The sequence below is a fragment of the Erinaceus europaeus genome, chromosome 10, assembly GCF_950295315.1.
Source record: "Erinaceus europaeus chromosome 10, mEriEur2.1, whole genome shotgun sequence".
NCBI classification, from domain to species: Eukaryota; Metazoa; Chordata; class Mammalia; order Eulipotyphla; family Erinaceidae; genus Erinaceus; species Erinaceus europaeus.
In genome coordinates this window covers 95972335-95995438 of record NC_080171.1, presented here as the reverse complement: position 1 = coordinate 95995438, position 23104 = coordinate 95972335, and the positions used below count along the sequence as shown (strand labels likewise).

At 46.9% G+C, this 23104-nt stretch overlaps 1 protein-coding gene across 1 annotated transcript in view; it reads right to left on the bottom strand.

Moving 5' to 3' along the window:
- Window positions 1–594: 594 nt before the first annotated feature.
- LHX2 (LIM homeobox 2) overlaps window positions 595–23104 on the bottom strand; it is a 33934-nt gene continuing 11424 nt past the window's right edge. Inside the window, exons 2-5 of the mRNA XM_060200158.1 lie at window positions 22861–23063; window positions 21626–22029; window positions 15967–16172; window positions 595–1369 (exon numbers count right to left, since the gene is read on the bottom strand). Coding sequence (XP_060056141.1) covers window positions 1082–1369; window positions 15967–16172; window positions 21626–22029; window positions 22861–23060 — 1098 coding nt within the window. The 5' untranslated portion in view covers window positions 23061–23063 and the 3' untranslated portion in view covers window positions 595–1081. The remainder of the gene's footprint in view (window positions 1370–15966; window positions 16173–21625; window positions 22030–22860; window positions 23064–23104) is intronic.

Sequence of the window (23104 nt, the reverse complement as noted above, 5' to 3'; positions counted from 1 at the left end):
TTGTTATGCATTAGGAAAACAGGAGCATAAACTGCTTTGAGGGGTGGGTGTTGGGGGGGCAGTAGTAATCATCTGTCATAAGGAAAGGTCTCCTTCATTGCCTTCCAGTCCAAAGAACAGGAAAGACAGGTAAATGACCTTTGGCCTCTGTGTCATAAGTATCCAGCAGGGTGTCTTTATTCAATATTCAAACAAATGAATTAATTTTGTTTACATACTCTCCACTTAGCATGTATCACATTGTTAAGATGATCTGTCTGTCTTTGCCTCTGTTCTAAATTCCTCCAGGGCAGCGACTCTATCGGCTTCATCTCTGGATTGTGACAAGCAGCCCAAAGTCTAGCACAGAAGAGACACCCCATGGATATTATAACCATGTGGAAATTATAATGTAGATGGGTAAATAAATAAGCCCCTGGAACTTATCCCAGGGCTACAGTAAGACTCTTAGGTGTTGTGAATTTCACACTCAACTAAACGGCCAACAACTAGTTTCAATAAGTGGTTTTATTATGGGTTAGATTTTACAAATTCTGATATTTGAACAGACTTCCACCTTAAAATTCTAAAACAACAAAGCGACCGTTGGAGGGGTTTGATTTTTCCTTTTTTTTTTCTTCTTTTTAGGACTATTCAAAGTAACAAACTTTTTTCTTTTTTTTTCTTTTTTACATTTTTGCTCTGGTCATAAATATACAGAGAGAAAAAGAGGGAGAGAAAAATGAACAAGTCATCCAAAGTATGGAGATAAAACAGTATTCCTAAGGCACGTGGCAGTCTTTGAAAATACAGAAGCTCTAGCCAACTTAAATTATTTGTTTTTTTTTCCTCGCTCAGTCCACAAAACTGTACAGGGACACAAATGTTGTGTTGCAGGTAGATCTTCCAAGTAATTCCTCAGTCCACACCGCTGTGTTAGCCCGACAGGCAATTATTTTCTTCCTCTGTTTCCAGGCGAGATCCTAAAATGTGGTTAGTTAGTTGCTCAAAGCCTCTATTTAAAAATACACTTGGAATTCAACTAAAGATAATTTCTTTTTTAAAGAAATTGAAGGGTGGGGTGAGGGAGGGGCGCGAGTCATTAGAAAAGGTTGGTAAGAGTCGTTTGTGAGGGACTGTGAGGCTCGTGACCCTCCAGGTTGCCAGGCACAGAAGTTAAGACGGACGTCACAGTTGGCAGGGTGGGGCTAGTCAAGTCTGTGAGGGTGGTGGGAGTGCTGGAGGGGCTCAGCGAGGCGTTGGACAGCTCTGAGGCCGGCCCGGATGGAGTCCCCGTTTGCAGCGCTGCCTCTGTTGACTTGTCCACACCCGTGTTTTCCTGCCGTAAGAGGTTGCGCCTGAACTTGGCCCGGGCATTCTGAAACCAGACCTGCGTGGAGAGAGAGGGCAGGGCTGGTAAAGAAATGGCAGACATGGCTTGCACAAACTTCCCATTTCCTCAACTATTTCATCCAGAGATGCTAATCAGTGGTTTGCAAGAAGGTAGGGGAAATAAACAGGTTAAGATTTTAGCTTTTTGTTCTTAAATATAAAACTGGTGAGACAAAAACAGGTAGAACATCATTTAATTCAGTGGAGAAGCAGTTACAGAAGCCAGAACTTCCACCTTCTGCACCCCACAATGATCCTAGGTCCATATTCTCAGAAGGACAAAGAATAGAAAAGCATGTGGTCTAGGAGGTGGCACAGTGATAAAGCTTTGGACTCTCAAGCATGAGGTCCCGAGTTCGATCCCCAGCAGCACATGTGCCAGAGTGATGTCTGGTTCTCTCTCTCCTCTTATCTTTCTCATAAATAAATGAAATCTCAAAAAAAAAAAAGAATAGGAAAGCTTTCAAGGGAAGGGATAGGATATGGAGCTCTGGTGGTGGGAATTGTGTGGAATTATACCCCTCTTATCCTGTGATCTTGTCAGTGTTTCCATTTTATAAATTAAAAAAAAAAACTTCATTTAAAAAATGGTGGAGCTGTTCTCTGGCCTTTTTCTCTCTTACTATAAATATATATTAAGTAAATATGTAAATGAATGTGGGGAGAGCAGTTGAAAACACAACAGGGCTGGTGAAAAATGACTCATTTGGCTAGTGTGCTACTTGGTCATGCACACGACCCAAGATTGAGCTTAGCTCCGTCTCCTTGAAGAAAGTTTCAAGGCTGTGTTCTCTTTCTCTCTGTATTTCTGTCTCTAGAAAAGAAAGAAGGAAAGAGAGAAAGGGAGAGAGAATGGAGAGGGAGAGAGAACAAAAAGAAAGGAAAACATACAACAGATGAGAAGACTGGGAATTTTTTTACATTGGCCACATGTTGAAATGATGATATTCTGGATAAACTGATCTAAAGAAAATATACTCTTAAAATTCATTTTACTGGTTACTTTTTATGTTCATAATGTGACTGCAGGGAATTTTTACATGAAATAGTTTGTCTGTGGCTCCCATGACATGTCTAATAGACAGTGCTGTTCTGGAAGTTATATCCAAAATAAATCTTGATCATGTCTCACAAAACTTCAGAGATTTGTTTTTCCTACACTCACCTTTAAGCAGTCAAAAGAATCAAGCCCAGAGGTTCTAGCCAGTACAATTTTCAGTGTCTTGTAAATAAGACTGGAAAATACTAAAGTGGCATAAGGAGCACACAGGAATCAGCAAGAAAAACTAAGGATGAAAAAAAAAAAAATGAAGCCCTGCTTCCAGTCACCATGGTAAAGAAACTGCCAGGTGTGCTGGGTTTCAGGTCTCAGGAGAGTGGGCCAAGTGGGAAATTCAAGGTCAAGAAAGTTGTGCCCTAGCCCTACAGATTCCCTCCATCATTACACTTCATCCCAGTATCATTCATAGGGAGGACTGGTGAATAGAATTAGAACTGACCTTGTTGTTAAAAGAATACTAGTGAGGGCACTGGGGTTTGCTTTCATTTACCCTTGGGTGCAGAGGCATGCACATATCCACAATTTCACATACAAACTTGTCTACACTCATGAAGACATGCACGGAAACTCATATACACAGCACCTCAACCCCAAGAAATGTGTCCCATCCCTCTGCATTATCAAAGTAATACAGATGCACCGAATGGTCCTTAAAATACTATGACACGCCTAAGAAATTCGGGCCACTGGGAGTTGGGCTGTAGTGCAGCGGGCTAAGTGCAGATGGTGCAAAGCACAAGGACCGGCATAAGGATCCCGGTTCGAACCCCGGCTCCCCACCTGCAGGGGAGTCGCTTCACAGGCGGTGAAGCAGGTCTGCAGGTGGCTATCTTTCTCTCCTCCTCTCTGTCTTCCCCTCCTCTCTCCATTTCTCTCTGTCCTATCCAACAACGACAACAACAACAATAACTACAACAATAAAACAACAAGGGCAACAAAAGGGAATAAATAAATAAAATAAATTTAAAAAAAAAGAAATTCAGGCCACTATGAAGACTAAGGAGTTGAAGGTTAGGATATGGAGCCTAGGGGGTATATCCCCCAAAGTAAAAAAGCCCAAAGGCAAGGCCTTTTTAAAATTTTGTGTTGATAAGAATACCTTACAGAAGCCTTCCCATTAAACAAAGGACCTTGGAGGAGTCCACAGTTGCTGGGGTGTCCAGCTGTGTATTTACAGATGTGCCAAAATCTGCCTGTCTTCTCAGTGTTTCACACAGGGGTAAGAAAGGCCAACTCCTGACACCATCATCACAACAAAAGAAGCCAGTGGCTTCAAACCCATCAGTTTGGTGCAATCTGAACTCAATTAAAAAGTACAGCTGGGGGGAGTCGGGTGGTAGGACAGCAGGTTAAGCGCATGTGACGTAAAGCGCAAGGACCGGTATAAAGATCCCGGTTCGAGCCCCCGGATCCCCACCTGCAGGGGAGTCGCTTCACAAGTGGTGAAGCAGGTCTGCTGATGTCTATCTTTCTCTCCCCCTCTCTGTCTTCCCCTCCTCTCTCCATTTCTCTCTGTCCTATCCAACAACGACATCAATAACAACAATAATAACTACAACAATAAAACAACAAAGGCAACAAAAGGGAATAAATAAATATTTTTTTTAAAGTATAGCTACAAGAATCCTGGGAACCTTAGGAAAGAGATGGGGATGCTGTGAAGTGGGGAAACAAAGCTCCCTGCTTGGCATGCTATATCTTCCAGGAAGAAAGTCCACTTTCCTGGCTTTCAGAGAAAGGCCATCCCCTCTTCTGGAAAACTGAAAATGTACATTTCTAAGACACCCTCAATGTGTTATTCTATGGATGGGGTGCCTGATTTTTCCCTGCCCAGCCTGCAGAAATCTACAGGGTGAGTCTCTGTCCATCTAGCTCAAGGAATGGAGGATGGAGAAAATGAATGGAGGGAGTCCCCCAGAGTCCTTCAGATGGATGAAGTAACTTTCCCCCAAAGTCCCATGGCATGCTTGGAGTGAGGAAGGCCAGAGCCTTTGTGCCTGGCCTGAGAGCACATGATCGTGTGAGAGCTTGGTGCCTCTGACACTCTGAAGCTAGCTGGCTAGCTGGAAGTGTAACTCTCAGTGAGTGAGTGTGTGTGTGTGTGTGTGTGTGTGTGTGTGTGTGTGTGTGTGTGTCAGGGAGGTGCTGTTCAGTTAATCTGTTGGGGTTTCAAGCCTTTGGGAAGGGCTGGAACCAGTTAGCTGCTATTTGCTATTTCTCTGGCGTTGCCCCTAACAGTGGTTTGTAAACAATGACACCATCTTCCACAACTGCTTCTGCAAGGTCAGAGGTATTTGGAATCCGGTGGATGAAAATCAACAAGCAAGCCCATTCATTTGTTTATTTCATTTGTTGTTTCATTTGTTTATGTTTGTTAATGTTGGGGGAGGATAGGTCTGGACCTCCAGTTCTTGGTTCTCCTGTTAGCAGGACTTCACTTTGATTCTCTCCCAGGTATTTCACAAAGTCCCCTCCCAAGAGATTGTTGGGCCAGGGATTCTGTCTAAGTCATCTTTGTGACCCTGGGGACATGGCACAGGGCCTGGCAAAAATTAAGAAACAGTAACATGTCAAGTTAGTAGTAATAATTACAGGTGGCATGTATGAACATCTTAGTATGTGTCAGGACCTCAACCGCCCACTACTGTATAGGCACTTAGGGGTGGAGGGCGGCTTTTAGCATCTCCATTTGATAGATTTAAATGAGAGGTTCAAAGAGTAAAGTCACTTGTTCAAGGTCACACAGAGGCCAACCTGAGATCAAAAGCTAGGAATTCAGGATTATCAGCTGTGAAAATTCATGCTGTCCCTATTCCATAATCCTGAGTGAATCAGCAAGTAGGTGAATGAACAAATGAATGAGTGAATGAATGAATGAATGAATGAATGAATGAATGAGTGAGTGAATGAATGAGTGAGTGAGTGAGTGAGTGAATAAACACAAAGGTAACTGTGGTGCCATGTGTTGTGCACTGAGCCTATGATGCCATGGGGTGTGCACTGAGCATAGCTTCCAGTCCTGATTCTGCTAATGGCTAAGCAAGTATTCCTGAGCTAGCCCCTTACCTCTGAGCCTGCCTCAGTTTCCTCATTAGTACAAGAGGCTGGGTGATACCACATAATCTCTGTAGCCTCTAAGAGGTCTCACAGGTTGAATTCAAAGGCAGGTGCATCTTCTTAAACTCGGTGTTCCCTCTTCTCTCTCTCAATCTGAAGGAAGTGCCTTAGCCTGTGCACAAGTTACTGCGCTACCAATAACTGCTAGATGGATAAGGAAGCCCGAGTGACTGCTATGTTGCCTTCGCTTCAGGTCCTGCAGGCTCTGGGTTGCCTCACAGGCCCTCCCCAGGATTCTTTCATCAGGGAGGCCAGGAGAGCCAGTGGAAAACTCACTTTGCCTTGCAAACCCCATCCTTGGTCTCTAAGGAAACCAATCAAAAGACAAAAGGTTCATGTCCACTGTGGCATTTTTGGTTACAATCCAATGACTATATACAAAGTGTCCAACCATGAAGGCAAATGGAAGTCATGAAAGTTACTCCATGGGAGTCCGGCAGTAGCACAGCGGGTTAAGCGCACGTGGTGCAAAGTGCAAGGACTGGCATAAGATTCGAGCCCCGGTAGGGGAGTCGCTTCACAGGCAGTGAAGCAGGTCTGCAGGTGTCTATCTTTCTCTCCCCCTCTCTGTCTTCCCCTCCTCTCTCCATTTCTCTCTGTCCTATCCAACAACAGCGACATCAATAATAACTACAATAATAAAACAACAAGGGCAACAAAAGGGAATAAAATAAATAATTTTTAAAAAGTATTTAAAAAAAAGAAAGTTACTCTACACAGTTGCAGGAAAAGTATCTCTTAATGAGTATGATGTGTGTGTTGGGGGTGGTGGTGGTAAAAACACACCAAAAAATGTCCTCTAGTATCATACTTTATTAGTTCAAGGCATTTTGCACATAATGCTTCATATCAGTGTCTGACAAGGTAGCCACTAATATTTTTTCCAAGTGAGGAGACCGAAGCCTAGTCAGAGGTGTAGCTATGTTATAAGTACCTACTATTGGGTTGTTGGAAAAGTCAAATATATATTTTTTTGGCTCCAGGGTTATCACTGGGGCTCGGTACCTGCACTATGAATCCACTGCTCCTGGAAGCCATTTTTCCCATTTTGTTGCCCTTGTTGTAGTTGTTATTGTTGTCATAGCTGCTGTTGCTGTTGGATAGGACAGAGAGAAATTGAGAGAAGAGGGGAAGATAGAGAGGAGAGAAAGATAGACAACAGCAGACCTGCTTCACTGCTTTCAAAGTGACCCTCTGCAGGTGGGGAGCCAGGGGATCAAACCAGGATCCTTACGCCAGCCCTTGAGCTTTGCGCCAGCCCTTGAGCTTTGCGCCATGTGCGCTTTACCCGCTGCACTAATGCCCAGCTCCCTTTTTATATGTTTTTCTATGCAAAAATGCCTTGGGGCTAGGTAGTGGCGTACTTGGTTGAGCGTACATATGCAAGGACCCAGGTTCAAGCCCCTGGTCCCCACCTGCAGGGGGAAAGCTTTGCAAGTGGTGAAGCAGTGCTGTAGGTGTCTATCTGTTGCTCTCCCTCTTTATCTCCTCCTTCCTCTCAATTTCTATGCATAAGGACCCAGTTCCAGCCCCCATCTCCACTTTCCTCTCAATTTCTAGCTGTCTCTATCCAATAAATAAAGATGAAAAAATTAAAAAACAAAAAAAATGCCTTATGGTTTTTCTGAAAGCCCCAACACTTAGCTTCTCAAGTGTGCACTTTATTAGCTTCATGTGCTCACCAATGGGCAACTTTTCCTAACATACGTACTTTTTTCTTTTTATAGCTCTAGTGAGACTACAGTAACTCAGTAGCTCTATTGTAAACTTTCAAAGTTTTTTTCTTTCTTTTTGCCTCCAGGGTTATCACTGGGGCTTGATGCCAGCATTATGAATCCACTGCTCTGGGCAGACTTTTTTTTTTTTTTCCATTTTATTGGATAGGACAGAAAGAAACAGAGAGGAGAGGGAAAAAGAGGAGGAGAAAGATAGATACCTGTAGACCTGCTTCACAGCTTGAATCTGAATCCTTGTGCTTTGTACTATGTGCACTTAACCCAGTGTGCCACCGCCTGCCCACGGCCCCCCAAGTCTTTTTCTTAAAAAAAAAATCTGGTAATGTAGTGGGTTAAACGCAGGTGGCGCAAAGCACAAGGACCAGCATAAGGATCCAGGTTTGAACCCCCGGCTCCCCACCTGCAGGGGAGTCGCTTCACAGGTGGTGAAGCAGGTCTGCAGGTGTCTATCTTTCTCTCCCCCTCTCTGTCTTCCCATCCACTTTACATTTCTCTCTGTCCTATCCAACAACAATGACATCAATAATAACTACAACAATAAAACAACAAAGGCAACAAAAAGGAATAAATAAATAAACAAAGCATCGGACTGGATATCGTGACATCATGATTCCAACAACAGAACTGACTACTTTATTGTAGGGCTTCAGGCAACTCACTCTGTCTTTGGGCTACCATTTCATCTCTTTTTTTTTTTAAATGGGAAATGTGAATTTGGTTTTTTCCCCCCTTTTCTTGCCCTTGTTGTTTTTATTGTTGTTGTAGTTATCATTATTATTATTATTTTTGCCTCCAGGGTTATTGCCGGAGCTTGGTGCCTGCACCATGAATCCACTACTCTTGGAGGTCATTTTTTCTCTTTTGTTACCCTGGTTGTTTTACCATTGTTGTGGTTATTATTATCGTTGTTATTGATGTCATTGTTGTTGGATAGGACAGAAAGAATGGAGAGAGGAGGGGAAGACAGAGATGGGGAGAGAAAGAGAGACACCTGCAGACCTGCTTCACCACCAGTGAAGTGATTCCTCTGCAGGTGGGGAGCCGGGGGCTCGAATAGAGATCCGTATGCCTGTCCTTACCCTTTGCGCCACGTGCGCTTAACCCATTGCTCTACCACCTGAGCCCCGTTGTAGTTATTATTGTTGTTATTGATGTTGTCATTGTCGGATAGGACAGAAAGAAATGGAGAGAGGAGGGGAAGAGAAAGAGAGACACCTGCAGACCTGCTTCACCGCCTGTGAAGCGACTCCCCTGCAGGTGGTAAGCAGAGCCTTTGAACCGGGATCCTTATGCTGGTCCTTGAGCTTTGTGCCACATGCGATTAACCCACTGGTTATTGCCCAACCCCCCCATTTCATATCTTCTACAATGAGAGTCAGGCCAAGTCATCTATGAAACGCCATCTGTCTGATCAGACTGATTATTAGATGAGATACTCTCTATAGACCTTGAAAACAGGCTAACTATTGCTCAGTCTCCCCATTAAATAGGGGGATACTGACACTTCAAGCACTGAAATGACTGGTTTAAATGCTACCTCCTCCAGGAAGCCATTCCTATGTGCTATGTGTTCAATGAAACCTTGTGCTTCTCTTTCTTAGAATTTCTTCAGTTTTATTTTTGTCAGGAATTAAATAAGGGCTCTGTGGCAAAACACATCTGGGAAATGTTAGACTCAACAATTTTGAGCCTCTTTAAGATTTCTCAAAGCCTGAATTAATGCTAACATGCTCTGATTTTCCAGAGAAAGACACAGTCAAATTTTAATCTTTAGCCTTTCCTGAATTATTTGGCGCTGGAATTTTTTTTTCCCCTAGAGCACTACTCATCTCTGGCTTATAGTGGTGCTGGGAATTGAACCTGGGAACTAGAATAGTCTCAGGCATGAAAGTCTGCATAACCTCTATCACACCTTTCCTTCTCGATTTCTGACTGTCACTATCCAATAAATAAGTAAAGAATAAAAAATTAAAAAGTGGTTCAAGGGGAGTTGGGTGGTAGTGCAGTGAGTTAAGTGCATGTGGCGTAAAGCATAAGCATCCCGGTTCAAGCCCCTGGCTCCCCACTTGCAGAGGAGTCGCTTCACAGGTGGTGAAGCAGGTCTGCAGGTGTCTCTCTTTCTCTCTCCCTCTCTGTCTTCCCCTTTCCATTTCTCTCTGCCCTATCTAACAATGACGACATCAATAACAACAACAATAAAAAGCAAGGGCAACAAAAGGGAAAATTAAAAAAAAAAGTGGTTCGGGAGGTGGTGCAGTGGATAAAAAAGCACTGGACTCTCAAGTAGGAGGTTCTGAATTCAATCTCTGGCAGCACATATACCAGAGGATGTCTGGTTCTTTCTCTCTTTCCTATCTTTCTCATTAATAAATTAAATATTTTTTTAAATTTTAAAAAATAACTTAGGGGGCCAGGCAGTAGCACAGCTGGTTAAATGTACATGGAGCAAAGTACAAGGACCGTTGTAAGGATCTGGTTCAAGCCCCCAGCTCCCCACCTGTAGGGAGGTCGCTTCACAGGCAGTGAAGCAGGTCTGCAAATATCTATCTGTCTTTCTCTCCCCCTCTTTGTCTTCCCCTCCTCTCTTGTTTTCTCTTTGTCCTATCCAACAACAATGACAGCAATAACAACAATAATAGTAATAATAATGATAAGCAACAATGGCAACAAAAGGCAAAAAATGGCCTCCAGGAGCAGTGGATTTGTAGTGCAGACACTGAGCCCCGGCAATAACCCTGGAGGCAACAACAACAAAACCAGTGTCTTAATGAAGCTCTGGTTCACAGACCATTCTGTCTCTGGACCGCCTTGCCCTAGTAGGTTACCTGAGTGAGTAATGTGATTGTTGTGCTGCTAATGAAAGATATGAGCACTTTCTATACATAGAGGGTTTTACAACGGAATTCCAGCTTTCCTACAAGAGATGACATCTGTAACTGCTCCTTCCCTCCTCGCCCATCTGTACTGCCGTACTGTGCCTCTACATCAAAGAAGAGAATCACAGTCCTTATGTTGTGTGACTCTGGAAAGACACTCATCTGGCCCTGACTTCTAGTTTTATGACTTCTTAGCTGTGAGACTCAGGGAAAGGGTCCTGATTTCTCAGCTTCTTCATCTGCAAAATTAAAGTGTGTGTGTGTGTGTGTGTGTGTGTTGTTGTTGTTGTTGTTGCTGTTTTTACTGTCACCAAGGTTATTGCTGGGGCTCAGTGCTTGCACAATGAATCCACCACTCCCAGTGGCTTTTTTCTTTAAGATTTATTTTTTTAATTGTTTATATTTTTTCCCTTTTGTTGCCCTTGTTGTCTATCATTATTGTTGTTGTTGTTGTTATTGCTATTGTTGCTGGACAGGACAGAAAGAAATGAAGAGAGAAGGGGAAGACAGAGGGAGAGAAAGCTAGACACCTGTAGACTTGCTTCATTGCCTGTGAAGCGACTTCCCTGCAGGTGGGGAGCCAGAGGCTTGAACCAGAATCCTTATGCCAGTCCTTGCACTTCGTGCCATGTGCGCTTAACCCACTGCACCACCACCTGGCTCTTGTGGCTTTTTTTTTTTAATTATTTGATAGAACAGAGAGACATTGAGAGGCAAGGAGGAGACAGGGGGAGAGAGAGAGAAAGGCACCTGCAGAACTGCTTCAACATTTGTGAAGCTTCCCCCTGCAGATAAGGACCAAGGACTTGAACCTCATATGTGGTAATTATGTGTGCTTCAACGGGTGTGGCACCACCCAGCCCAAAATTAAGTTTTTAGTGTTTGTAAACAAGGTTGGTAGACAACCTTGCTGTTAGATTTAGATCTGCGTGAGGTTAATTTGTATTGAGTTACTGAATATCCTTTATAATTACACTTTCTATCACATCATGTACTTGTTGAAGTCACCTAGGAAGATAATGTTATTATCACCCATTTTGTAGATGAAGTCACTGTAGTTCAGAGAGGTTAAGTTACTTGCTCAGGGTTGCTCAGCCAATAAGCAAAAAACTTTAGTTTGGATCTTATATCAACTGACTCCAAATTCTATCAGGGATGCTGCATTCTAGGTCTACCTTGTTAATGGTACTTAAATGGTATAGATTCAGGAACAGTCCATAATTACTCCATACATTTCTCATCTCTGAACACATAGTTTCAGCCTCAACCTGCCCCTGCCATGAGTATCTTTCTAAAATTACAAACAACGGTGGACACCCAAGTCCACTTAGATAGTAAAGTGATAAGTAATCATTTCATAGGCACCTACTTTGCACCAGCAGGCACCATGATGAACTGCTTTAATCTATAGGAATCTACAAAGTAGACAGTAATATCATCTCTATAATCTCTATATCACAAATCACAAAAAGTATTAAGGACCAAGGAGATAACACAGCAGTCACACATAGGACTTGCATAAGAGAGATGCTAGGTCCTATCCCTATACTACCCGTAGCTAAAGTTGAGTGATGCTCTGGTTAAAAAAAAAAAATCTGGGAGTCAGGCGGTAGTGCAGCAGGTTAAGCGCAGGTGGCGTGAAGCACAAGGACCGTCGTAAGGATCCCAGTTCGAGCCCCCGGCTCCCCAACTGCAGGGGAGTCACTTCACAAGCGATGAAGCAGATCTGCAGGTGTCTCTCTTTCCCCCCTCTGTCTTCCCCTCCTCTCTCCATTTCTTCTGTCCTATCCAACAATGACAAGATCAATAACAACAATAACTACAACAATAAAAAACAACAAGGGCAACAAAAGGGAATAAATAAATATTTTTTTAAAAATCTAAAAAGTGGGGGTCGGGCAGTGGTGCAGTGGGTTAAGCGCATGTGGTGCAAAGTGCAGGGACCGGCATAAGGATCCCGGTTCGAGCCCCCGGCTCCCCACCTGCAGGGTAGTCGCTTCACAGGCGGTGAAGCAAATCTGCAGGTGTCTATCTTTCTCTCCCCCTCTCTGTCTTCCCCTCCTCTCTGCATTTCTCTCTGTCCTATCCAACAATGAACAACATCAACAATGGCAATAATAATAACCACAACAAGGCTACAACAACAAGGGCAACAAAAAAGGGGAAAAAATGGCCTCCAGGAGCGGTGGATTCATGGTGCAGGCACCGAGCCCAGCAATAACCCTGGAGGGAAAAAAAAAATCTAAAAAGTTAAAGCACCCAAGCATCACTGTTGTTAAGTCAGAGAAGATTGGACTCAGACTGTTACCTTCCAAAGTCATAATTCCAAATGTCTCACCCAAAACTATGTCCATCCCATGTCCCCCAGCTGACCCATCAGTAGTCAAGACACCTAGACAGAGTCCTACCATAGCAACACCTGGCTCCTATAACCTCAGGCACTTGTAATCACTTCACTTTACTAGGTCTTGAGCTTCTCATCTATAAAATGGGTAGGAAAATAGTATAGTAAGGTTAAAGTAGATGAGTGTCTGAGAAGATAATATTTTGCAAACTACTGCATAATCCATAAACAGTTGTATTAAGGAATATTAAGAATTTATACAGGATATGTTAAGGCCTGGGAAGAGGGAAGACAGTGGTCTGGTAATGCCTTGAGGGCATGACCACCTACTCCCCTATAAGGACAATATATAGGCCCTACATGATATTCATACCAAGAAATAGTCAGTGCTGGGTTAACTTAGAAACACCAATGCCCATTCATCAACAATGACTAGAGTGGGAGCCAGTTCTGCTACTTACTAGCAAATATGTGGCTTTGGGCAAGTGGAAAACCATTTGGGACTCAGTCTTCTCATCTCTACAGTGGGGGAAGAGAAATCAGAATGCTGTTACAGTGATGAACCAATGAATAAATGCATCTGACAGGCCTTCCAGAGGGCCTGGCACACAGACATTTAAGTATTTCTTGGTTAGTAGACACTCCACATTCTCAGTGCTTTTTTTCCCCTAACCTAGCCTCATTGCTCAGGCTTTTCTGAGTTCCTACAGGCATGCAGGTATGAGTATCTCTGGATCAGGATTCTAGAAAAAGAAGGGCAAGCACTCTCCCAGGTCCATCAGAAGAACCCTTCAACATATACATAGCAGTTGGATCCTCTCCTGCCTTCCCATAGACACACACACACACACACACACACACACACACACACACATCACCTTAAGAAGGAAGTGATTTTAGGTCTGTCTCCACACTTCATGGGTGAATTTCTTCAGGTCCAGAGCTATGGTTCATTTTTCTCCATGTCCCCAGGGCCTAATGTCAATAACTATTTGGTCAGATGTAAAATGACTGATAACTATGCTGGGAATCCAAATTATTTCTAAAGTAGGTAGCCAAGCCTCATGCCTCACCAAGGTTAAAAGCCTCATGCCTCACCAGTTCCCTCTTCCAGATTCAGACTCAACTCTGGTCCTCACTATTAAGTCTGGGCAACTAGGACAGGAATATATCCTAATTATGCCTACTTTATAGATGACAAAACTGTGGTTCAGGGAATGTGACTAATTTACCCAGGGCCGTGAGTAGAGAACCAAATCTGGGGCCTTTCTTGGTCTGACTCCAAATTCCTGTTCATGCTACCCCCAACCCGTGTTCTCCAAGGTTGATTCACAAAACATCACTCCTCCTCAACACAACACAAGGGCATGGATAGGGGAGGGATAAAGTATCCTACTAATCAGAGAAAAGACAGAAGACCAAGTGTCATGCCCAAATTTACCCCACTCAAAACTAGGAAACAGGGAGTTGGCGGTAGCGCAGCAGGTTAAGCATACGTGGTGCAAGGAGCAAGGACTGGTATAAGGATCTTGGTTCGAGTCCCCAGCTCCCCACCTGCAGGGGGTTCACTTCACAGATGGTGAAGCAGGTCTGCAGGTATCTATCTTTCTCTCCTCATCTCTGTCTTCCCCTCCTCTCTCCATTTCTCTCTGTCCTAACAAACAACAAGGACATCAATTACCACAACAACAATAACTACAATAATAATAATAATAATAATAAGGCAACAAAAGGGAAAAAAAAGAATTGAGAAACAGTGAAGATACCAGTGAGGGTCCCCTGACCTAACTCCAAGAAGGAAAAATCTAAGAGAAATGGAGGGAGGTAGACCACAACAATGCCCCCCACACACACCAGCTATTAAGCCTAGATGCAAGGGATCCAAGGTAAAATAGGTCCTAATGAGAGAGGAGAGACCCATGAGGTGATAAGTGGTGGATTAGTGAGTGGTGAGGCTGGAGGAGAGGAGGGTGGTTCACTGAAGCCCATGTGCACCTCACTGGCTGGCCCTCACCTCCATCTGACACATCACGTAGACTGCCTGGGAGTAGACTGTCCCAAACCCCCTAGTGGTGCCTGGCACAGGCAGCAGAACCAAATCACCTGGGCAGGCTCCTGGCTCCTGGGAGACCTATGTTCCACTCTACTTCCACTATCATCCCACAGGATACCTCTGCCCCCTTACAGAATATCAAGGAAGCTTAAAGTAGCTGTTGAGTCCTCTATGTCTATCACCCTCAACCTCACTGCTGAAGCTCCATTCCAGCCTTCATTCCCCAGACAAGACAGACAAATCCTAGCACCAATCCTTCCTGTTTTGAGACCACAGTCAGATACCTCCACCTCTATTTTCTTTGCCAAAAATGTGCGTTGCTAACCTTACAACCTCATATGCTGAGGGGAAATAAATAGGCAGTTCTTGCTATAAAGGAAGATAGGCTGCCTTGTTGTGCAAGGGGGGAACATAAAAACCTGCAACCAGGAAAAAAATTAATAATAATATTAGTTACCATTCACTGAGCAGTTGCCAACCCTGGAGGTGGACACTTACTCCATTTTAGTTATCCAGCAGTGTAGATAATTCATTGTGTCCATCGCACATATGAGGAACCTGAGGCTCACAGGAGTTAAGTGATTTGCTTAGGACACCAACATGAGAAAGAGGAAGAGCTAAAGATCTGAGTGGCAGGAGCCTAAAGTCTGGAGCACTCTATAGTCTGGGATTCCTCAAAATGGAATTATTATTACTTTGGGAGTTAATAGATAGCCCTATGGAAATCAAGTGAAAGTTCTGCATCCCCTCTCATGCGCCAGTGTGACTCCTCAGTTTCAGATATGTTCATATGCCTCCTTCAGCTCCAGACTAGGCACTCTGCCTCATCTTCCTTCCCCAAGCTTTGCTTCTGGGAGGGCATGGAGGACAGCAAAAAGACAGGAAAAAAAAATCCAGAGGTGGGGGGGGGGAGAGGAGATAGGCTGTTTTGAGAAAAGCAAGGTACAAGAAGCAGAAAGAGGAAATGACTCACAGCGGCTGCTTTGCACGGGTATCCTGGGTTGGGAGGGATCACTGTGTGTGCTTGGGGTGCAGGCTCGGGATGTATCTAAAACAGTGCAGTCTTTTACAGCATTAGCTGTGTCACTCAATTTATAAATAGCAAGTAAGAAGTGTTTACAAGGAAAAGAGAGATAGTGTAAGATGCACATATACAGAACGGGGGTGCACATTCACACAGTGGGAAAAATCAAAGGACAAAGTTGAAAGACGTGGTGTAAAGTTAGTAGAAAAAATGGAACTACAGATGGAGAAAGAGAAGGAGGCAGGGAGAAACAAAGAGAAATGCATAGGGCAAAAGGTCCTTCCAATGCCTATGGTCCACTGTGGGGTTCTGTCCCATCCAATTAAGGTACCCACAGATATCTCTCCACATCCCCACATTCCCATGAGCCTGAGCCCTGACTGACCTGGAGGACTCGCTTGGTGAGGCCTGTTTTTTGAGCAAGCTGCTTCAAGTCCTTGGCGTCGGGGTTGTGGTTAATGGCAAAGTAAGACTTCATGGTCCGCAGCTGGTGGTGTTTGAAGGAGGTGCGCATTCGCTTGGTCTTCTGGCTGCTCGGGTAGGGCTGGTCACGGTCCAGATGTTCAGCATCATTCTCATTGCAGCTCAGCGCTAGAGAGAGGATGCAGAGATGGCAGGCAGGTGAACCTCCTCTCCCCCTTTCTCCCACACTGCTGGATTCACACCCACCACACCTACCACCCATACCCCAAGATACTCTTGCCTGCAGATTGACCCCACTGTATTGGCCCAATGCAGTGAACTAGAAAGATTAGCCCCATTCTATGTAAATTTCTAGAAAATCTGAAGCTCAATGTGAAGGACCTGCCCAAGATAGCTCCGTTTTGAAATACAGGGTTCCAACCCATCTGCAGGAGAAGGCAAAACCCATTCAGTTTTATTGTTTTGAAAGACAAGAGCACCACCCTGTCATTTTATGTGGTGCCAGGATGGAGTCCAGGGTCTCCCGCCTGCAAGGAATATACTCTACTGCTGAGCCAACTCCCCAAGCCTCCCCTAATATCCTAAGCCATCATGTTACAATAATAATAATAACAGCTACAACTTGTTATGGCTTATTTGACTTCAGATGATGTGCTAAAGGGCTTTACATGTACATTTGCCCTGGATCGTCAAAACAACCTATGAGCCAGGCATTATTTCTTACAGATGTTGTAAGTGAGGCTCAGAAAGGGAAGTCACTTGGTTGTGGGACTCCAAGGAGTCCCTACTCTTCCTGTTGGCCCCTGCCCTCCACAGGGACATGGACCATCTCAGCCTCCTCCCTAGTCCCACCCCAGCATGGGGTAGCTACTTGCAGGGCAATGACTGATGTCTTTGGACTTACTCTCACCAGTTCTCACACCCAAACATGCCATCCAGCACTAGACAGAAGGTATAGTTCACCACTGTTCACAGCTGTTCCCCAGCTTTACAAATGAGGAAAATGAGGAAGGGAGGATACCAAATCTTAAGCATTCTCACAGAGGGGAGAGTTCTAACTGGAAAGGGAAGGAAGGTGGAGGAAGAAACTAACATGCTTTTGACTTTACATACTCTGTAGAACTGCTATTAGAAAATACTGCTACTACTCACTAGATGAGAAAACCAAGGGGAATGAAGCCTCACACAAACACTGAGCCCAGGTTCAGCACTGGGGGGCTGACTATTTCCTCCCACTGCCTCAAGCATAGATGAAACATGATTCTGGGAGGCAGGGCAGAAACCCTGGGTCTTCCAAAGTTGCCTGGCAACCTGGTAATCGATGGGAACACACAGGACCCCATTCTAAGAGCCCCAACCACCCTTTACATAAGGTCTGACTTTGGGGAAAGCCTCCTTTGGAGAATCATCCAGTTCTCCCAAAGTGGGCAACTGGGAATATATCCGGTGCTCCATCACTTGCCTGTAATAGAGCTGTCAGATCTAGCAGCTAAAAATACAAGGTGCCCAGTTAAACTTGAATTTCAGATAAATAATGAATATTTGAAACAAGAACATCTCACATTACAGGTCACATGCCTAAATCACAAAATTATTTGCTGTTTACCTAAAAGGTAAATATTGTATGATACATTTAAAAAATTCATTGCTTATTTACAGTTCAAATACTGATTGGGATATGCATATGTGAAGACTGATACTGTCTACCCCCAAAATTCAAAATTATCTTGGTATCCTGAATTTTTTCTGACAACATTACTGTTGTCATATGTACTCCTGCTCTCCCCTCTGCCCAGGTGGGGAGCAACCCTTTGAAGCAAAGTATAGGTCTTGTCCCCAAACTCAGAGCCTTCAGCAAGTAGCTACACCTACTAAGGGTCCCTTCCACGGTCACCTATGAAGCCCTCCACCCAGGACTGCCCTCCAGTTGCCCAGAGTGAAGAACAAGGGTCCACTAATTTACTGGACCCGAGATCAACTCCAAACGGGATCCATGGAAACAGGTCTGCCCCCACACCAGGGAAGCGACCCTTTGCTTGACCCAGTCCCCAGCTCCACGGGGGATGGGGCAGGCCTCCCCACAGGGGATCTCTAGGCCCATCCCTCCTTCCAGCCCCTGCCAGAGCCTAGCTGCTGTTAATGAGCTCCATGGGGACCCCGGCGCCCCATGCACCCAAGGGACATGCCCTGAGTGAGGCGTAGGTGGGGGAGGTGGTTCAGCAAAGGGAGACAGAAAGGGTAGAGAAAGAAGAGAAAGAGACTGAAGCAGAAACCCAGCAAAGGAATTGGGAGAACAGGGGGAGAGGAAGGAGATGGACAGAGCCTGGGGGTGGGGGGACAGGACTGGAGGAGGGGTAAGCAGTGGAGAATGGGGGTGGGGTGGGGTGGGGTTGGGAGTGGGGGATGTGACAGTTACAAAGGCAGAAAGCTTGGGGAGACTGGGGGGGGGGGGGAGAGGGTAAAGTGAGGTGAGGAAGAATCCGGGAGCCAGTGGTGGAAAACTGGAAGACTGGTGTAAAGGATCTGAATCCAGGTCTTAGGAGATCCAAAATCGGTCTCTACTACAGACCCTTCCCAAAGCCGGTCCTGGCCGGGGAGTGGAAGGAAAAGGAGGGAAAGCAGAAAAGAATGAAGTAGCCAGCCAGATGGAGGGCCAAGGGAGAGCCCAGTTTCTGGGAGAGTGAGCGAAGGAGTTAGGTCCAGGTTTGGCCGGCACCCCAGGTCCCCTTGTTCCCACCCCCAGGTCCAGGTCCAGATTCCCTAGGATCGGATCCCGGGAGGAGCTGGAGGAGCAACCGGCCAAGAGAAAGGGGGGAGGGCCGGGCTTTCTGTCTCCTTTTTTTTCCTCTCAATTAGGCCGATTCAATGGAGCTAAAGAGCTCGTAAAATCATGAATAATTTACTCGTGATCTGTTATTAACCCATCGGGTTTCGAGCTCTTGTCGCTGGGACTGAACCTGTAATCAAATCTGACTTCGCCTCATTTTACTAAAGACGAGATTGTAGGTTCAATTGTCTAAATAATGGATTGGAATCAAATCAGTAATTACGCCGCCAGGCACACACACACACACAAAAAGCGAGGGCTAGGAGAGGCCCCGGCGTCCGGCAGTCCGCGTGGCACTCCCGCGGCTGGCAGCGCACAGATCCCAGCGCAAAGTGCAGGGCCCGGAGTCTTCGCCGGCTCCGGCCGCCTCATTCCCCCCTACCCCCACCCCCCCGCCCGCCCACGGGCAGCCCTGCCAGGTTTCAGTTCCGCCTCTGGGACCCTCCAGCTCTCAGACCTAAGGGACAGCCTAGGGAACGCAGCCGCTGTGGCCCCCTCCAAGAATGACTTCCTGTCCCTGAGACCCTGCAGTTCAGGTTGCCTTTCCCCACACATACCGCCAGCTCGCAGACTGTGCGCCTTCCCCTCCCTATCTGAGTGCACTGTTCGTTCACTAGGTACCTTTCCTTCAGGACACTCCCAAGAGATGGGCTTTGTAAGGGGGCTGGTGTGACTGGGTCCCATCGTATGGGACAAACCCAAACAAGAGCGTGTCCTCAGTCACTGACATGCATGTGCACACACAGTCGCAGACACTCCATTGTCCACCCCACCCGCCAAGACACCCTCCAGGGTCCTGTCTTTCCATTCTCTCTCGTGTCTCACACTGTTGGGGAGAGGGAAAGAGAAGCAATGGAGAAGGAATATAGGAAGACAGAAGCCAAACCTCGGGGAGGCCTGGTAGACACCCCCCTTTCCCAAACACATCCTTGGGAACCCCCAAAATGTGTGGGCACTGTCACCACCCACATGCAGAAGGATGTGCAGATTCCCCCAGTACAGGGGACCCAGACCAAGGTCAGGGACACTGCCCAGAGAGAAAAAGGGATTGTAGCAAAGATACACTTTGAAAAGATAGAAAGGGGAAACTGAGAGCACCAAAGAGGGGGATGAGAAAAAGAGCAGGACTACAGAGAAGAGAGGCAGCAAGTGACAGGAATGTCTCTTGGAGGAGCCGGCTGCCCTGAAACAGCCCCCAGCTCTATTTCTTCATTCCTGGTAGCAGAGCCTTCCTGAGGGATGGCAGGAGAGTAGCAAAAAACAAAAACCACAACTAAATCCTAGTACCTTCTACCTTTCAATTCCAAACTGGGTTTCAAACCTGTCTGGTGGGAGTAGGGGGAAGGCATAATCTAACTCTCCACCCACTCCGGGCTGAGACGGCCAGCTGCTCCCTACTGGTGGCTGACCCCACTTGATAAAGAGAAACTGCTTTGTTTGGGGGAACCTGATCCAGACTCCACTGAATCTTGTTTTTGGGGTGATGAGAGGTGAGGAGGGAGGGACAATTTAGAGAGCAGCATCTTTGGTAGAGCCTGCAACAAATGTGAAGCTGGCCACCTGCCTGCAGCCTCTTGCCCCCTTCTCCAAGAACTGCAGTTTTCTCCCAGTTCTTCACATTAAACCACATGCTCCCCAAGGCCTTCCAACCAGCAACTTCGTTGGAGCGAACGGGGGACTCTCTCTGGCAGCCCATCGCCTCCCCAGCTATCTGGGCTGCTGAAAAGACAAAATAACTCTTAGCCGCTTCCCCTTCCCTGTCCTCACCACAGCGTCCTGGATTTTTTGTTTCCACTTGTTCATCACACTAAGGGGTGGGGGGAGAGGAGCACAGAAAACAAAGTCTCCTTATCCGATTCTGTCGCAAACGAAAGGAACAAAATAATTGCAAATAAACTCGGCTGACTTCAGAAGTTCCGGGAGTGGTAAACCTCTCCGGGCCATGCAGGCTTCAGACAGAGGTTGCTGGTTCAAACTGTGGGGCCTTGGAAAGCCCACAGCAGTCCGGCGCCGGGAGGGGCGCAGGAGGGGGCTGTCTCCCTGGGACTGCAGGGGTTCAAAGACATCGGAAATGCGAATCGAGCCCTGCACCCAGTCTCCCCTAGGCCAGGCCGACTGAGGACTTCTCTCCCTCCTCTCCCGGAGACGGTTTCCAAGGGTCGCAGCTCTCACACCCCAGCGCCCTGCTGGGGTAAACTGGAGGAAGGAGCCCGGGGAATACCGAGAATTGAAGTCTCTGGAGGCTCCAGCCCGGGCGATCCCACCGCCTAGCTCTAAAGGCGCCCGGGCTCCCGGCTTCCCGAGCCGCCTGCCCTCAGGACATTGACCGGACCCCACTCCGGCCTGAGCTCGGTGCCCCGGGCCGCCCACAGTGCCCTTGCCGCCCAGCCTCGCTCATCCACCACCACAGCTCCGCCTTTCAGCCGCACCTATCCAGACTATCTAGTGCTGGCCCTGCTAGGCTTTCTATCCTTGTACTTGGGGCTCAGAAAAGTAGGAGAAAGGCCCAAACCAAGAAGTTGCCGCTAAATGATTTCTCCACAACTAGTCCCTGCGGCTGAGCAGCAAGATACCAAAATGAGCCTCTCCACCATCCCCAGCTAAGCGCACACAGGCCGGCACCCAGCGCAGAGGCCTCTTCTTCTGGGTCTTCCGGTACTAGGGCCCTGGAGAAGTGAGGTGCTGGGGGACCCAGCGTGCTACAGACACAGCTGACCGAGAATGACTAGGGCTCCGTGACCTCATAAATGCGCACTTTCCCCCCAGTCCTACGCTTATTGGGCCTCACACTCACCAGCGTTGTAGGCTGCCAGATCCGCCCCGGGGCCGGGGCTCTTGCGCTTTCTCGGTCGCCCCTTCTGTACTGTGCCCACGCCGTTGTAGTAAGGAAGACCCAACGGGTTGGCCCCGGCTGCACCTAGCCCCGCGCTCTTGGCGGCAGCGGCAGCGGCTGCGGCGGCTGCCACGTCGGCATGGTTGAAGTGCGCGGGGTATTCGCCCTGCAGTAGCGCCTCGAAGTGCAAGCGGCAGTAGACCAGACTGTCCTTCATGCCGAAGTGGTCACCTGTGGTCAGCATCTTGTTACACGTGGTGCATGTGAAGCAGTTGAGGTGATAAACCAAGTCCCGGGCACGCATCACCATCTCGGAGGCCGATATGCCCAGGTGGCAGCGGGCACAGCGCTGCACAGAGAACCTCCTGTAGGGACCATCGAGGGAGGGACTGTGGGGACACAGAGTTGGGTGCCCCCCATACCCCTCCTCTAGGTGTGCTGCTGCCACTGAGGGAAATCCCCTCCAAAAGTTGCCCCATATGGGGTCTTAATTTGGAGGATGGAGAAAAGGGGACTAGATTTTGGGCCCCATCTGGACCTACCTTAGAATGTAGTTTATTAATCACTTTCATGCCCACAAAGGTCTCTGTTTTACCTACAGCTTGAGCAAATCTGTGGAAAGCTTTTGCCTGGGAGTGGGGAAGAAACTTCCCACTTAAGTAACTCTTCCTTAACCTTTACCCTTGCCCCACACAGAGAACTTTATGATGTGCAAGAAATAGAGAGAAAGAGGAGCAGACCCTATCACTAAACATGGGCGAGGAAAAATAAGTAGCTTGGAGCTGTTGGAGCTTCCAGCTTTTTAATCCTAGCCAGCTTTCACTCCCATCTCCATGGAAGACCTGGAAATGCACCCAGCCCCATCCCCACCCTCCACCCCCTCTAACTTGGTTCTACACCAGCCCAGGCTGCCTGGCTTGAGGAAGAAGTGGCCCATTTCTGTTCCCTCTGCTAGAACCAAGAAACTCCAAAGTGAGAGGTGTGCAAGGGCCTTACAGTCCTAGCTCTGCAAAGGGTAGCTTCAACTTTTCTCTCGGTTCTCATGCTTCAAAGGCCTTTCCACACTGTCACCCAATTTGTGCTGGCTTGAGGAAGAGGGGAGTTAGCTAGGGAGCCCTCCCTGGGGACTGGAGGAAAAAGAAGGCAGACTTAGCTGGGCCTGAGCTGTGGTGGGGTTTTGTGGTGAGGGGGGTTACCTGTAGTAGTCTTCCTTGCAGTAGATGCTTCCATCCTTGCTGAAACAGGTGAGCTCTGACTCCAGGTTGAGTTTGCACTCACAGCACTTGAGGCAGCGCATGTGCCACTGCTTGTCCACAGCCAGCAGGTAGTAGCGGTCAGAGATCTTGCCCCCACAGCCAGCACACAGTGCAGCTCGGTCACTGCTGATGGACGGCATGGTCTACAGAGGGAGGGAGGGAGGGGAAGACTGTAGTGCCAGCT